Source organism: Cebus imitator, unplaced genomic scaffold, assembly GCF_001604975.1.
Source record: "Cebus imitator isolate Cc_AM_T3 unplaced genomic scaffold, Cebus_imitator-1.0 Scaffold113, whole genome shotgun sequence".
NCBI lineage: Eukaryota > Metazoa > Chordata > Mammalia > Primates > Cebidae > Cebus > Cebus imitator.
This window is the reverse complement of record NW_016107428.1, coordinates 890,487-904,855: the sequence shown is the minus strand read 5'-3', so window position 1 is coordinate 904,855 and position 14,369 is coordinate 890,487. Positions and strand designations below refer to the sequence as shown.

The following is a 14,369-nucleotide window of genomic DNA, read 5'->3' as shown; positions in this document are numbered from 1 at the left end:
TCTGATACAGCGCATCACCCTGCAGGGCGGTCTGATACAGCGCATCACCCTGCAGGGTGGTCTGATACAGCGCATTACCCTGCAGGGTGGTCTGATACTTCTCTACTTTGCAGACCACAGTGCACTAGGGACTACGTTTACAGATTGTTGCATACTTTACTTAGAATGGGTCAAAAGTCTCCCTTCTGAGTGATACTTTCTTCTGAATGTTCTGAACATTGGAATTCGTAGGGCTCTCTCCTTTCTTTCCTGCCAAGATTATTCAGATTGAGTGAGACTCTCACTGGCTGACTGTTGGCCAGACAAAATATGTATTTAAACAGACAAATTATCTGACCATTATTAAATAATAGAATTCCTTAAATTCTACAGTTTAGCTATCACAACAACTAACAAATATTTGGCCCTTGCTATATGCTTGGCTGTGTACTAATCACAGGGAATATAAAAGCAAGTAAAATATAACCTTATTGGTACCTTTAAGGAACTCTCAGTCTAGTGGGAGAGATAGCTAAGTTACATATTCTAATACACTGCAATACATACTATAAAAGAACAAAGAAAAAATGCCATTGAAACACTAACTACAAAATCATCTCATTGAAATATTAAATAGGAAGTGACCAACTTAACCTAGGATGTGAACATGTATTCATTGAGTACCCCCTATGATCCAGTTACAAGGGAAAGATGGGCACTAATGTTCAGAAATTGAGGAGGGGCTTTTAGAGGAAATTAAATTACAACCAAGATATGAGAAGTGAGTTGGAATTAGCCAGGAAAGAAGTTAGAAAAGGGGGTTCCTGGCAGAGAGGTGGCTTGAGTGAAGACTTTCAGATAAGATGTAAGATTTTTAGAACCCTTATAGCTTGAATACAGGAAACTAAGTTGGGAGTCCCAGGAGATCAAAATTTAGAGGCTGGGACCAGGCAACTCAAGGTCTGGTAGGCCAGCTAAAGAGATGACATTTTTGTCTAAGTGCACTGAGAGGCCATTAAAGAGTGTAAATTGGTAGTCAAATTTCTCCCAAATTGCTCTGAGTCCTTCTCACATATTTAAATGACCATCTTACAGTACTATACAGATAGACACTATTTGAGTTTCGGGTGCAAGACTCAACCTCTTTGCAACAGTCTCCTCTTCTGAATTAACTCCTGCACTCATTTTCAATGATTACATCTCCTCCTTGAGTATTTAACTGTCTCCTCTGTCTTCCCTATCTGACTGCCCCCACATACCTTACATCTAGTACCTGTGCCCCCAGAATCCCCTTCAGCCAAGCTGATCCGTAGTTTTCATACTTCTTAGGGTGTTTTCTCCCCTCTAGCTTTCTGAATCACCAACCCCTTTGACCTCCTTCCCTTCCCTCAGACTGTAATTCTTACTTCCACGTCTCTGACTCTCCCTAGCTCCTCTCTTCTATGATTTGGTGTGTACTGTGTTCATGGGTGAAATGAGCAGGAAAGATCAGACTCATTGAATCTGATAATGATAGCAAATTGCATGTAGCCTTTTTCTTTACTTGTGTTTTCTATCCTGACTGAAAATATGAAATATTTCCATTATTGTAGAATATATTTCACAACTTACCTACTCCCTGTTTGGCAGTTTTAGAGCATTTCTAATAGGTACTTTTCCTGCAGAAAAGTGTGGTAGAGACACTTAGTGCTCATTTATATCTGGCTTTTCTCTCCTTCTGGGCACATGAAAGGGTAAGACTCCCTTTCTCTTTGCACCGAGGCAGGGCCATGTCACTAGCCAAAGGTCTGTAATACCAAAGTTACATGTGTCACTTTGGAGCCAATGCATTCAAGTGCAGCACAAGACTCTTCAGAGCCCTTGTCTCCTGCTGCACCAAGCCAGGAGGTCCCACATTGCAGATGGTGCACCAGAGTTGCCCATATAGAGGAAAGTTGCTGAGTTACCTTGTCCTATAGTGAACTTGAATTTGATGTTAACATTTTTGTGACATCTGTTATCATAGCATATCATAGCACATTCTGATATTCTAATATAGAAAGGTTGTGAGAACCGATCAGACTCCCTTCTCACATTATCCTTATTTCCTTGCAAGCATTCTCCTTGTCTTCATAGGTGTGTTTTATTGCCTATATTTGATAGGAAGTTTGTTTGTGATTATTCTTGTTAATTAAGTCTCCCTCTGCCTCTAAGCAATGTTCTTATAGCAAATAATTATATTCACTTCATTGAGTTAACATAACAAAAAGCACAAACTAATCAAATTTTATTTCACTCTCCCCCTTCTTTTCATCTTTCATTTTATCCTTCCTTCCTTCCTACCTTCTTTTCTTCTCTACTTCTTGCTTTTTTCTTTCTTTGATCCATTTCTCCCCCTCTGTCCTTTTCACCTTCTGCAAACAATGGCTGCTCACTAAATGCTACTGATTACCTATTAGTTGATTTTTTTTTTAATTCCCAAAGTGCTAAGTACTATATCCTTCTCCTTATCTTCCCCTCTCTTGCTTTCCTCTCTCCTCCCACCTTGGGACCCCTACTCTGGTTTAAAATAACACTCTTTGTTTTTGTTGTGATTTTTTTTTCTCCTTTGACATGGTTCAGGGACTCAATCTGACAGTTTGAGGGAATGTTGAGAATGAGGGCTTCCATCTCCTCTTTGGGTTTCTAGGCTGCATGGTGGAACCAAATCTCCACAAAGCCTCCTTATACTATTTTCTCTAAAAGTTATACTATGGCCAGGCGCCGTGGCTCAGGCCTGTAATCTCAGCACTCTTGGAGGCCAAGGTGGGTGGATCACCTGAGATCAGGAGTTAGAGACCAGACTTCCCAACATGGTGAAGCTCCATCTCTACTAAAAATGCAAAAAATTAGCTGGGCACCTGTAAATCCCAGCTACTCGGGGGACTGAGGCAGGAGAATCACTTGAACCCAGGAGGCGGAGGTGGCAGTGAGCTGAGATCATGCCACTGTACTCCAGCCTGGGAAACAAGAGTGAAACTCTGTCTCAGAAAAAAAAAGTTATACTATTTAAATAATCAGAGACAGTCAATAAATCACAAAAACCTTTGACAAGGAGAAGTCACAGAATTTAAAGATCTGTCACAGAGATATTTAGATTCATAATTCCAACCTAAATTTTTCTACCACTTCTCTAAAATGATAAGTGATCTAAAGAAAATTTTAAAGTGCACTAAAAATGATAAGGGATAAGCCAGTCTTGAGCTGGCAGTCTTGCTGGCACTGTATAGTAGTGTTTACACACATATAAGCAGCTGGAATTGGGCAATGATGCTCACCTATTTCCTTATACAGCCACTACTCCTGAAGTCCCTCTTTATCTTTAAATTTGCCCAGTTTCTGTCCTTTAATTTTGTCCCTAGTTTTCAGCCCTAGACTCAACTCAACTACTGTCCTTATCCATAGATGGTGCTTCTTGACTTTAGTCTTCAAAGTCCTCTGTCTGGCATGTCTATGTTTAGACATTTCCTCTGGCTTTATTCATTCTGGGTCAACCCTCAGAAGCCCACCTTAGTACTGACCTCAGCAGCCCAAGATGGAATTGGGCACATATGAACAACATAGAGCAGAAAACATTTTAGAAATGAACATGAAGTGTTTAAACAAAAGGCCATGCTGTGTTACTTTGCAAGTCAGTTGTTAAACATGGATATTATTTTAAAATAAACTGGCAGGGTGCAGTGGCTCAAGCCTGTTATCCCAACACCTTGAGGACTAACGCATGCAGATTGCTTGAACCCAGGAGTTCCAGACCAGCCTGGGCAACATCATGAAACCCCGTGTCTACAAAACAAAACACAAAAACTACCCAGGCCTGGTGGTGCTCACCTGTACTACTAGCTACTCAGGGGGCTGAGGCAGGAGAATCACTTGAACCTGGGAGGTTGAGGCTGCAGTGAGCTGTGATCATGCTACTGCACTCTACCCTAGGCAACACAGCAACGACCTGTCTTAAAATAAATAAACAAACTTTTACCTAAGCTATGTTAAAATAAAGGGAATATATAAGCAAACTAATCATTTCTTAATTATTTTACTAGATTTGTACTATTTTCTATTCTCTTGGGGTTATTTGCATCTAATTTATCTGTATGGTGGGAATGTTATATAATGGTGTATCACTGTGTACGTCTTCCCAACTTTGAGTTCAATGACATTGGCCATTGTAAAAGTATTTTGATTAAGGAAATCAACAAATACTACAAATGAAGGAATCTTCCTCTATACACCCAGCTGGTCAACACCTAACAGCAAGGGTGGCAGTTTCTCTTGGATGTGGTTAATAAAGACAAAAACCATAAGATAAGGGAATTATTCATGGTTACTTCCCCAGAATGTGCTCCTATACTGTTCCTTTCCTTAGCAGGGCCCTAAATCATATAGGCATGTAGTTTGCTACATTAGCTGGGCACCTGTAATCCCAGCTACTTGATACCTTTGCCTTCAATTGCAAAGCAGAGTCTTTATTGTCTTAAGCCAAGTGGTTTAATCCCAAACCTCACTACAGTAAGCCTGGTTTGAAGACGTATTCATGATCCAAACCAGGCCAACTATGACCACTGAGGCTGATTTGAAGGAGCTGCATTTAAGCTCCCAGGAAATCCAATCTGTCATTCCTGTTACATATGAATAAGGAAACACATATGCCTGGAAGACACTGGTAATCATCTTGGAACACAAATGAAAGAGACTGCCCATGCATGACTATAAGCCAAGGACATAGAACCAACAAATAGAGAAAAACTAGGTTCTGGACTAGGCCTTCTCTGAATATTTAATCTTAGGCTTTCTGTAAGTTAATGTGCACAGTTAGACAGAAGTGGATTTTTAGTTATTTGTACAAAAATGATTCCTTTCTAATACACAACATGAAGGTGCATCTTTAGATGAGGTCACTGCAGGAAGAAAGTAAACACTCTTCACCCTTTGGATGATAACTTTACCTGTGTATATGCCCAATTCTCTAAAAAGACAGCAAACTCTTTGTAGGCTGAAACTTTTTATTGTGCATCTTTGTGTCTGTAATTACCTTAACACTGCACCCTGCAAGTGGGGAGCAAGTAGTAAGTGCTTAATATAGGTTTGCTTAATTGAATTGGTAAGTCAGAGAGGGATTGTGCAAGAAGTGGAATGAATCAGAGTAAATTCCTCTTCTCTTCTTTGGCCAAGCAGCCAATATGAATCCATCTGTTGTCATTTCTGAATGTCCCAGGGAAAAAAGGAATGAAGCAATGTAGCTCTTGAGTCCAACAGTCCAGTCTTTTAACTGAGGGAAGTTATAGCTTTCTTCTGAGATAAAGTGAAAATAGGCATTGGTCTCCCAGTTGGCATAAACAGTAAGAAAACTTCTTTGGTCTATGTTTTCATGATGCTAAGTATCTGGATAAGAACTAAAATGTGCAGTCAACATGCTTCAAAAACTCTATGCATGTGATACCACATCAGCAAAATATCCAGTTACTTAACCAGACTTCTCATTGTCTCTGCAGGAGTGTGGGTTGCTTATGTCCATGAAAGTGATGACAATGAGTATAACAGTCCCAGAACATTGTGGCACTGTGAGTCTGAAAGAAGCCAGTCCCTTATTACTTGGGAGGGAGATAGGTGTGGAACACTGGCAAGTCAACCTGAATGTTTCAGTTACATTCCAAGGAAGAAAGAGAAAATACCCACGGAAACAGGAGCGCTGCCTGTGTCTGCTTTCCCACGCTTCCTCGGTTTCCTTTCCTCTACAGCCCTATTTGATGTTCGACACACATCTTATTTACATATTTTTCTTTTTTTTGAGACAGGGTCTCACTGTCACCCAAGCTGGAGTGCAGTAGTACGATCTAGGCCCACAGCAACCTCCCTCTCCCGGATTCAAGCAATTCTCCTGTCTCAGTCCCCTGAGTAGCTGGGATTACAGGCATGCACAATCATGCCCAGCAATTTTTTTTTAATATTTTTAGTAAAGACGGAATTTCACCATGTTGGCCAGGCTGGTCTCGAACTTCTGACCTCAAGTGATCCACCCACCTTGGCCTCCCAAAGTGCTGGAATTACAAGCATGAGCCACCATGCCTGACCTATTTTCATAAATTTTTCTATTTCCCAAAATGTAAGTGCCAGGAAGGCAAGAATTTGTCTTTATTTTTGTTCACAGCTGTACCTAAAATAGTTTTTGACACGCAGCAAATGCTCAAGAAATATTCATTAAGAAAATGAATGGTCTTTAGGATGGCCATTTGCCAATCAATTAGATATTAAAATGGCTGAGTTAAAAAAAATTCCCCCCTCCCACCAAGTTATATTAAAAGACCTTGTGACAATTAGTTCTGGCTCAATAAAATCTAACTGTGTGACTATAATCAATTTGCTTAACTTTCTGATCCTTCATTTCTCCATCTGGAAAATGAGCATAATAGTACGAGAAACATTCTTCAAAAGCTTTCAAGAATCTCAAAAGAGGCAAGAACTGTAAAACTATTAGATTCAAGATTCAATACAGATGCTTAGTATTGTTTCATAAAATTAAATAGGGATCTCATTGTCCTTTTACTTACTAAACTGGCAAAATTTAGTTTTTCAGCTTCCATTCTTATACATGCTAATGACAGTGCATTAAGAAACTTTCCGTATTTTCATTTCATCCAAAGTATTGTTTATATCAGTTTTAATTAACCAATCATTTTCAAACAAAACTGCCATTTCTGACACTTTAAATTTGCCTTCAAAGGTCACAAACTTTTAAAGATAAAAATAGACATACTCAAAAATCCGACCTAACTGATATTTATTGAGACACGTGGAATGGCATTTTTCCAGGGTAGTCATTCCGTCCCCCTCCCAACATGTCAATAACAAACCAGGTTTTTGTTTTGGAAATTCCATTTATTCTCTTCTCATTTTCTCCTTCAAGCTAAATTCTATTTTAGAGTCTCCCCTACCAATCTTTAAAAAGCGACCCTGTACCTTTAAGAGCAGAGACCTGGTAAGAGGTTTTCTTCCAAACTTGTTCCCTGGCTTCCAAGTGACGAAACCAGCTGTAATTTGAGAGCAGAGAGATCCTCAGGATATCTTTAGCCAAAGGAAACTCTCCGCATTCCCACCCAGTCCAGAAATTGAAATACTATCAGGGGGCAAGAGCCTTTCTCTCCAGCTACACGCTCCATCTCCCGGGAGCAAGGGGAAACTCCGAGAGAAGGGCGACGGAGCCAGCATCGTGCCAGCGCCGCGGAGGAGGGGTTCCCCGCTCCGCCTGTGCTGCGCCCCGGGAAAGGGCCGGCGGAGTTGCAGCCACCGAGCGAGGGGCACACGGGTAGGTGCATCCTGAGCTGCTGCGGCCGCGCTACCCAGACGCTGGTGTGCAGAGCCACATGAAGCCTGCTGGGGACTGGGGGCCAGGGAGCAGCAAGCCAGCTGGGACGGGGGCTGAGGCGGCCGCTGTCTCAGGGAGACGCTGACTCGCAAAGACACTCCTTTCCTTGTGCCTGGGTGAAAAGTCTTCTCCTGGGGTCCCTGGCCATCGTGAATATCCAGAATGGTGTTTCTGAAGTTCCTCTGCATGAGTTTCTTCTGCCACCTGTGTCAAGGCTACTTCGATGGCCCCCTCTACCCAGAAATGTCCAATGGGACCCTGCATCACTACTTCGTGCCCGATGGGGACTATGAGGAGAACGATGACCCCGAGAAGTGCCAGCTGCTCTTCAGGGTGAGTGACCACAGGCGCTGCTCCCAGGGGGAGGGGAGCCAGGCCGGCAGCCTGCTGAGCCTCACCCTGCGGGAGGAGTTCACCGTGCTGGGCCGCCAGGTGGAGGATGCTGGGCGCGTGCTGGAGGGCATCAGCAAAAGCATCTCCTACGACCTGGACGGGGAAGAGAGCTATGGCAAGTACCTGCGGCGGGAGTCCCACCAGATCGGGGATGCCTACTCCAACTCGGACAAATCCCTCACTGAGCTGGAGAGCAAGTTCAAGCAGGGCCAGGAACAGGACAGCCGGCAGGAGAGCAGGCTCAACGAGGACTTTCTGGGAATGCTGGTCCACACCAGGTCCCTGTTGAAGGAGACACTGGCCATTTCTGTGGGACTCAGGGACAAATACGAGCTGCTGGCTCTCACCATCAGGAGCCATGGGACCCGACTAGGTCGGCTGAAAAATGATTATCTTAAAGTATAGATGGAAGGGTCCAAATGCTAGGGAGAAGGAATCAAATCAGCCCCGTTTTGGAGGGTGGGGGACAGAAGATGGGGCTACATTTCCCCCACACCTACTATTTTCTTAATATCCAGATTTGCACTTTGAGAATAAATCTGAGGTCATCTTTAAAAAGAAAGAAAAATTGGAAACTTGAGTGATTCTGATTTTAGTTTTGTTTTTGTATATTATTTATGTGATTGTTATGGAATTATCAACCTGAAAGAACAATTTTAAACAATGTCATTTCTAGATGGCTTTCTAATTCTACAGTGATACCTGTTTCAGCCACATCTAAAAGAGCACAGTTTATGTGGTGGGGAACTGAACTTCCCCATCCTGTAGATTATGTGGAAATATCCCAAATAATAGTGCATAGCTCCTCTCAGCCTCTAGCCTTCACTCCACTCCTGGGCTCTAAAAGCTATCCGAGTTGCCTGTTTTTCAGATGAGGTTCAAGGTACTGCCTTGCGTGCCTGGCAACCCATGGAAGTTGTTTGTTACTTCTTCTTTTCTCTCTTATTTATTAACCATGGTCTGAGAGTTGTTTTGATTTTTTGTAATGGCATTGCCACAAAACTATAGGCAAATCTCGTTTGCAGGGAGATTTCTGGTGCCTCTGTGGGTGTGTGTCAGTTAAAGTGGCCACATTTAAGAAGGCCAAGCTTTGTAGTGATTGCACAGTCACACTGATAATGCTGATTTATGTTTCTCATTGTATGTCTATGCTTTGTCATCAGTGCTACAGTAAATTACAAAGAAGTAGATAGATTGTTTGAACACACCCTCAAATGCCTATGATTTAGGTTACCAATATATTCTTTCTCATTTGGGGTTTTGCTTCTGTTTGTTTATTGGAAACTTGTACTTCAAATAGGGGGAATTCTAATTCTAACAACTCCTTAGCTAAGTTTTATTATTCACCCAATAAATATGTTTTCATATAATACTGGCTTACTTTGTAATTTACATCTGTAACTTTCATATTTCCAAAAGGGATCAATGCAAAAGGAGAGAGAAGGACTGGACTTAAGCCAGTTTACTTAGAGTATATGATAAAGAAGGCAGAAGAATAGCTATGTATTTGGCAATCCTCTTCTCCCTAGGCACCTTAACATCCTCACAAGAAAAATCTAACCTGTGCCAGAACTTTACATTTGATCTCTATGGGTCTGCTTAAAGACTCAAATTTTCTCCAGTTTTTCTCATAAACTCAACTGGAAAATTTCTGACAAGTCTCATATCCTATACCGTTATGCAGAGCAAGCATTTTATCCTAAGTTATAAACTACAGTGATGTTTACTTTTGAAACCAGGTCAACATTATTTAATTAACTGTTTTAAAAGGTGGAGATGCACTTTATTTAGTGTCTTTCCCTAGCCAATTCTTCCTCTCACCTTAAATATGCTTTCTTGTTGCATATATGCACAGATACACACATACATACAAGAGAAAAAATAAATGAATGTTCATATTCTTCTGTTCAACAGACATTTATTTTCTCCTCTTTTTTGAATAAGAAAACAAGTTTTCCATTCCTATGAAGTGTCTAGTATCTTTCTATTACAGTAGGGGAAACTGAGGCTGAGAAAGGCTAAGTGACTTATCCTCCGTCAGTTATAACAGCCCCTGTTCTCTTAAATTTAAGTACAGGACTTTCCCAAACTACTTTTTTCAAGGATACTGAGAAATGAGAGAGAGTTATCTAAGACCTGAAACTTTGCTTGACTAACTTATTGTGCTTAAAATCACTTATAATTTCTTTTTATTACTCAGGGCCCCACTTTTTGTTGCTTTCTAGACTTGTGTGTAGACACAAGATAAATAATCACTTACAAGAGTTTCCTTCTTTATTCTAAAAAAAATGAGGAAAAAATAACAACAGTGGCAAATAAAATTATATTTGGTACTAAAATGTTTGTAGTGTGTAGTCACAACCATTCATGCCTCAAAACTTTCACATCACTCACTTCATAGTAATCAGATCTAATTCATAGACTTACCAAATGTCATCTTCTTGAATTTCCCAGCTGTAAAAGGAGGATATTGGACATGTGATAGTGATGGAAAGCTGTTTTCCTTGTGCATGCTAATTTCAATATATTCATAATGCTTGCATATCATATTAAGATAAGAAGGATTCAAAAGACACAGAAGGTAAGATTGCCATCCCTAGTTAGAGATATCTTCTATGGGTGCAGGAAGGGGAACGGTGACACATCTGCTACAAATCTGAAAGCCCAGAAATAGATTATGTATGAGGTTCTTTCCAGTGCTAACATTCTATGATTTCTACAAAACCAGAACGAAATTATCTGGCATCCAAACACTCCACTCAAGCCTAGATGTACAGCCAGTAATCCCACAGAGTCTTATGTAAATGCCTTCAGAGGGCAAATGGGAATTTCCAGGTGGGGAGAGGAAACAGTCCTGAACTGCCAGCCCAGACAGTAACATCACAAGGCTGTTCCAAACCTTCTTAGGGTGGGGAGCCAGGCCTACTCACATCTTTCCTCCCCACTTCCTTATGATTCTTACTAGACCTTGTTATTCATGCAGTGATAAATTCTCTTTTCAAGTAGTGGTTCTCTTCATTTCTTAGACCATGAACTATTTTGAGAATCGAAAGAAAACTACATACTCTCTTTTCTGCAAAATCTACTTGCAAACGAATCTATACAAGTTAGGATATTAACGATTTTTATATTTGTTGACTAATTTGTGTCAGGCACTGAGCTGGGCTGTGGGTCATTCTGGGATTTTACAAAGCCTTGGGGCTTTATCTGTAAACCAAGAAATTTTAAAAGCCTCTTAGAGTTTTATTTAGAATAGGAGGGATTTATTATTGTTGTTGTTTATTAACAATTAAAAAACAGCTAATTTTTCTGAAAAGTCAGTATTATTGGTAAGACCCTGTGCTAAAAACTTTGCCTGGGTCATTTCTCTTAATTCTAACAACAAACTACATGAGGAAAGCATTTTATAAAAGGAACTCATACACATGAAGCACTTAGAATAGTACCTGAGACTAAGTGAATCCTCAATAAATGTTAGTTGCTATTATTACGGTTTTGATTATTATTATTATTTTTATAGCTGAGGCCTAGAAAGCCTAGGTACTATTTTCAAGATTAAAACTGTGTGATATCTTATATACCTTACTATGCTCTCAGTTTTAACTTATGATTCTCTAGTGAGATACACGAACAAATACAAGAAGAATGTGGAGGATAGGGGATTAATGGGGCCTCCATTTCTCCACTTTAAATGTCCTCTGCAGTTCAGATTCTTGATAATGTCTGGCAGTCAGAAGCTGGTTGGCTTCTCTGTTTACAGAATTACTCATTGATACTTTCTCTGGGAGATGCATTGTTCAGTACCACTAATTCTTCTCTCAACTGGACCACATGAAAACACCTATATAACTATTTTGCAGTGTTCTGCAGGTATCTATCTGGAGGCTGTTGATGAAAGACACCAGGCTACTTTAGCCTCTGCAAGCACCAAAGTCAGGCCCATAGAAGCCATCAGAAGGTGTAAGAATCCAGCAGGTGTGTTATGCACAGCAGTACTGAGAAGCTGTCCAATAGTTCACACACTTTTCATTGCCTTTTAAACTCATTTACAACTCCACTAAGGAAATGGGCTCAAAAGTTTCCGGGAGGAGACTTGAAACTCAGATTATAAAATATTTTAGTAAGTTATAAAAATGTCCATGAAACGCACTAATGATATGAAATATACTAAGGGGCAACGTGGTCAAATTTCTGAAGCATTTTTCAGAGGAGGATTATAAAATTATTTTTGATATGGAATATAATATTAAATTCCATGTAAAATTGGGATGTAACATTTGATATGGAATAATTATATTGAATAGAAAATGGAAATGCTAAATATGGTTTGTGAATATTTTAATATAAAAGGGAAAACAATTCGAAACATATGAAGATTTGGTTTGAAATAGAATACCAAAAACTAACAATAATGCACTAGTATAGAAAATGGGGTTCTTGCAGTCATCTTAGTAACTATGGAATTAAAGTGGTCCCTTGGAATACTATTTCTAAAGTCAAGATCTTGATGGATTTATCATTCATTAAATGTTTTAATATGCCACTATCTGAGGTACCCAGGATAAAAAATAATTTATAAATAGGTGAGGAAACTGACACCTAAACAAGGAATTCAAGTACAGCAATGTGGGAGATTGGAGTATGTACAAGATTCTATGGGAGCTCAGCAAGAATCTAAATTAGAATTGTCTGGAAAATGTAAAGTAGTATATCTTAGTCTAATTGGTGCTGCCATAACAGAATGTGTGAGAGTGAGTAATTTATAATGAACAGAAATTTATTAGCTCATAGTTCTGAAGGCTGGGAAGTCCAAATCAAGGTGTCAGCATCTCATGATGGCCTTCATGCTATGTCCTAACATGGTGGAAAGAAAGAAGGCTAGAGAGAACAAGAGGGGCCAAACTCATTCCTTTCATACTGGCACCAACCACACTCATGAGCATGAAGCCCTCATGGCCTAATAACCTCATGAAGGTCCTACTTCTTAATGCTGCTATAACGGCAATTCAATTTCAACATGAGTATTGGAAGTCCCAAACATTCAAACTTTAGCGTGGTACAAATAAAACTAAGATTTGTCAAAACATATATTCAAGACATGCAGAATTTTTATTCTTGCTGCTAGTGTTATTGTTGCTTAGCCTTTTTAAAAATAACAATTTTCTGATGATGAAAGTCATTATCTGCTAAATTGCTAGTAATATAGAAAACACAGTAGCACAAGATAAAATCATTCATATTCTCAAACTCCCTCTGCCACATACTCACTATTTGCATTTTGATATACTTCTTTCCATACTTCTCATGCATATCTATGTATATTTTTTCTCTTTAGAAAAATTATTATAATACATTGTTTTGTATCAATGTCTATTTCAGGTGTTAAGAATATTTAATTGCATAAATGTTTTTTAAATGCTTAAATCCACAATGTTTGAGGAGGCAGAAGTCCTAGGTCCTAGATGTTGCCTCACAATATGTTAGCTGTGTAATTTTGAATGAGTCCCTGAAATGTTCCGAAATTCAGTCACGTTGTTTCAAGATGAAGATAATTATAGCTAGTATTTATTAAACAGGGACTGCTCAAAGTGTTTTCCACATATTATTTTATATATTCTGGCTAGAATTATATTCCAGGTTGATATTATATTTTGTAAATTTTTCAGATAAAGAAACTAAGACACAAAGAGCTTAAGTGACTTGCTCAAGGTTTCCCAGCTAGACAGGAATGGAGTCAATATTCAAACACAGATTCCCCTGTTTTCTTAATAGTCCATGAATGATGTTTCTGAAGGCAGGATACTGGACACATAATTTGCTAATTGTCTTCCGATTCCAGAATCTATGATAAATGGCCTCTGAAATGAATATTTCTCTTATATGATTTTCTTAATTGAAAAAATTCAAAACCACATTTTCTTGAGGAAATTTTTTCTTTCTCTGCTTGAATTTATGTTGGGTAAAATATAAATTCCTTATTCCTTACATCTGCATGTGTAACTCCATGATTCTCCTAAGAGCAACTGGCTTCTCTTACATTTTCCAGGCCCTTTCACATTCATTATCACATTGACTATAACAGTTTTTTATAGATGCTGAACTGGCATGGACAGTTTATGGTATTCACCATTTGGCAGGCGGCAGTCCAGTGTTCACAGCTAGCAAGCTATTCTGTCAATTCGTTATACTTTATATCTGAATGAAGATATAAAAAGATTTCTTAGGCCGGGCATGGTGACTCATGCCTGTAATCTCAGCACTTTGGGAGGCTGAGGAGGGCAGATCACTTGAGGTCAGGAGTTCAAGGCCGGCCAGACCAACATGGCAAAACCCCATCTCTACAAAAAATACAAAATTAGCAGGGTGTGGTGGTTCAAGCCTGTAATCACAGCTACTTGGGAAAGGCTGAGGCATGAGAATCGCTTGAATTCAGGAGGTAGAGGCTGCAGTGAGCTGAGATCATGCCACTGTATTCCATATTCCAGCCTGGGCAACAGAGTAAGATTCTGTCTAAAAAGAGATTTCCTGTCCATGCAGGTCTCCCAAACCAAAAATAAAAAATATATACTATTAGGAATTGCTATGTACTATTTTAGATAAGAAGGTTTTAAAAGCCCCC

The 14,369-nt window shown here is 39.6% G+C and overlaps 1 protein-coding gene across 1 annotated transcript; it reads left to right on the top strand.

Annotated features, from left to right (window-relative positions):
- Nucleotides 1-6,971: 6,971 nt before the first annotated feature.
- On the top strand, nt 6,972-9,120 carry FIBIN (fin bud initiation factor homolog). The gene has a single exon (XM_017538731.2). It carries the CDS (start codon nt 7,520-7,522, stop codon nt 8,153-8,155), a length of 636 nt encoding a protein of 211 aa, XP_017394220.1. The 5' UTR covers nt 6,972-7,519; the 3' UTR covers nt 8,156-9,120.
- Nucleotides 9,121-14,369: the final 5,249 nt, after the last annotated feature.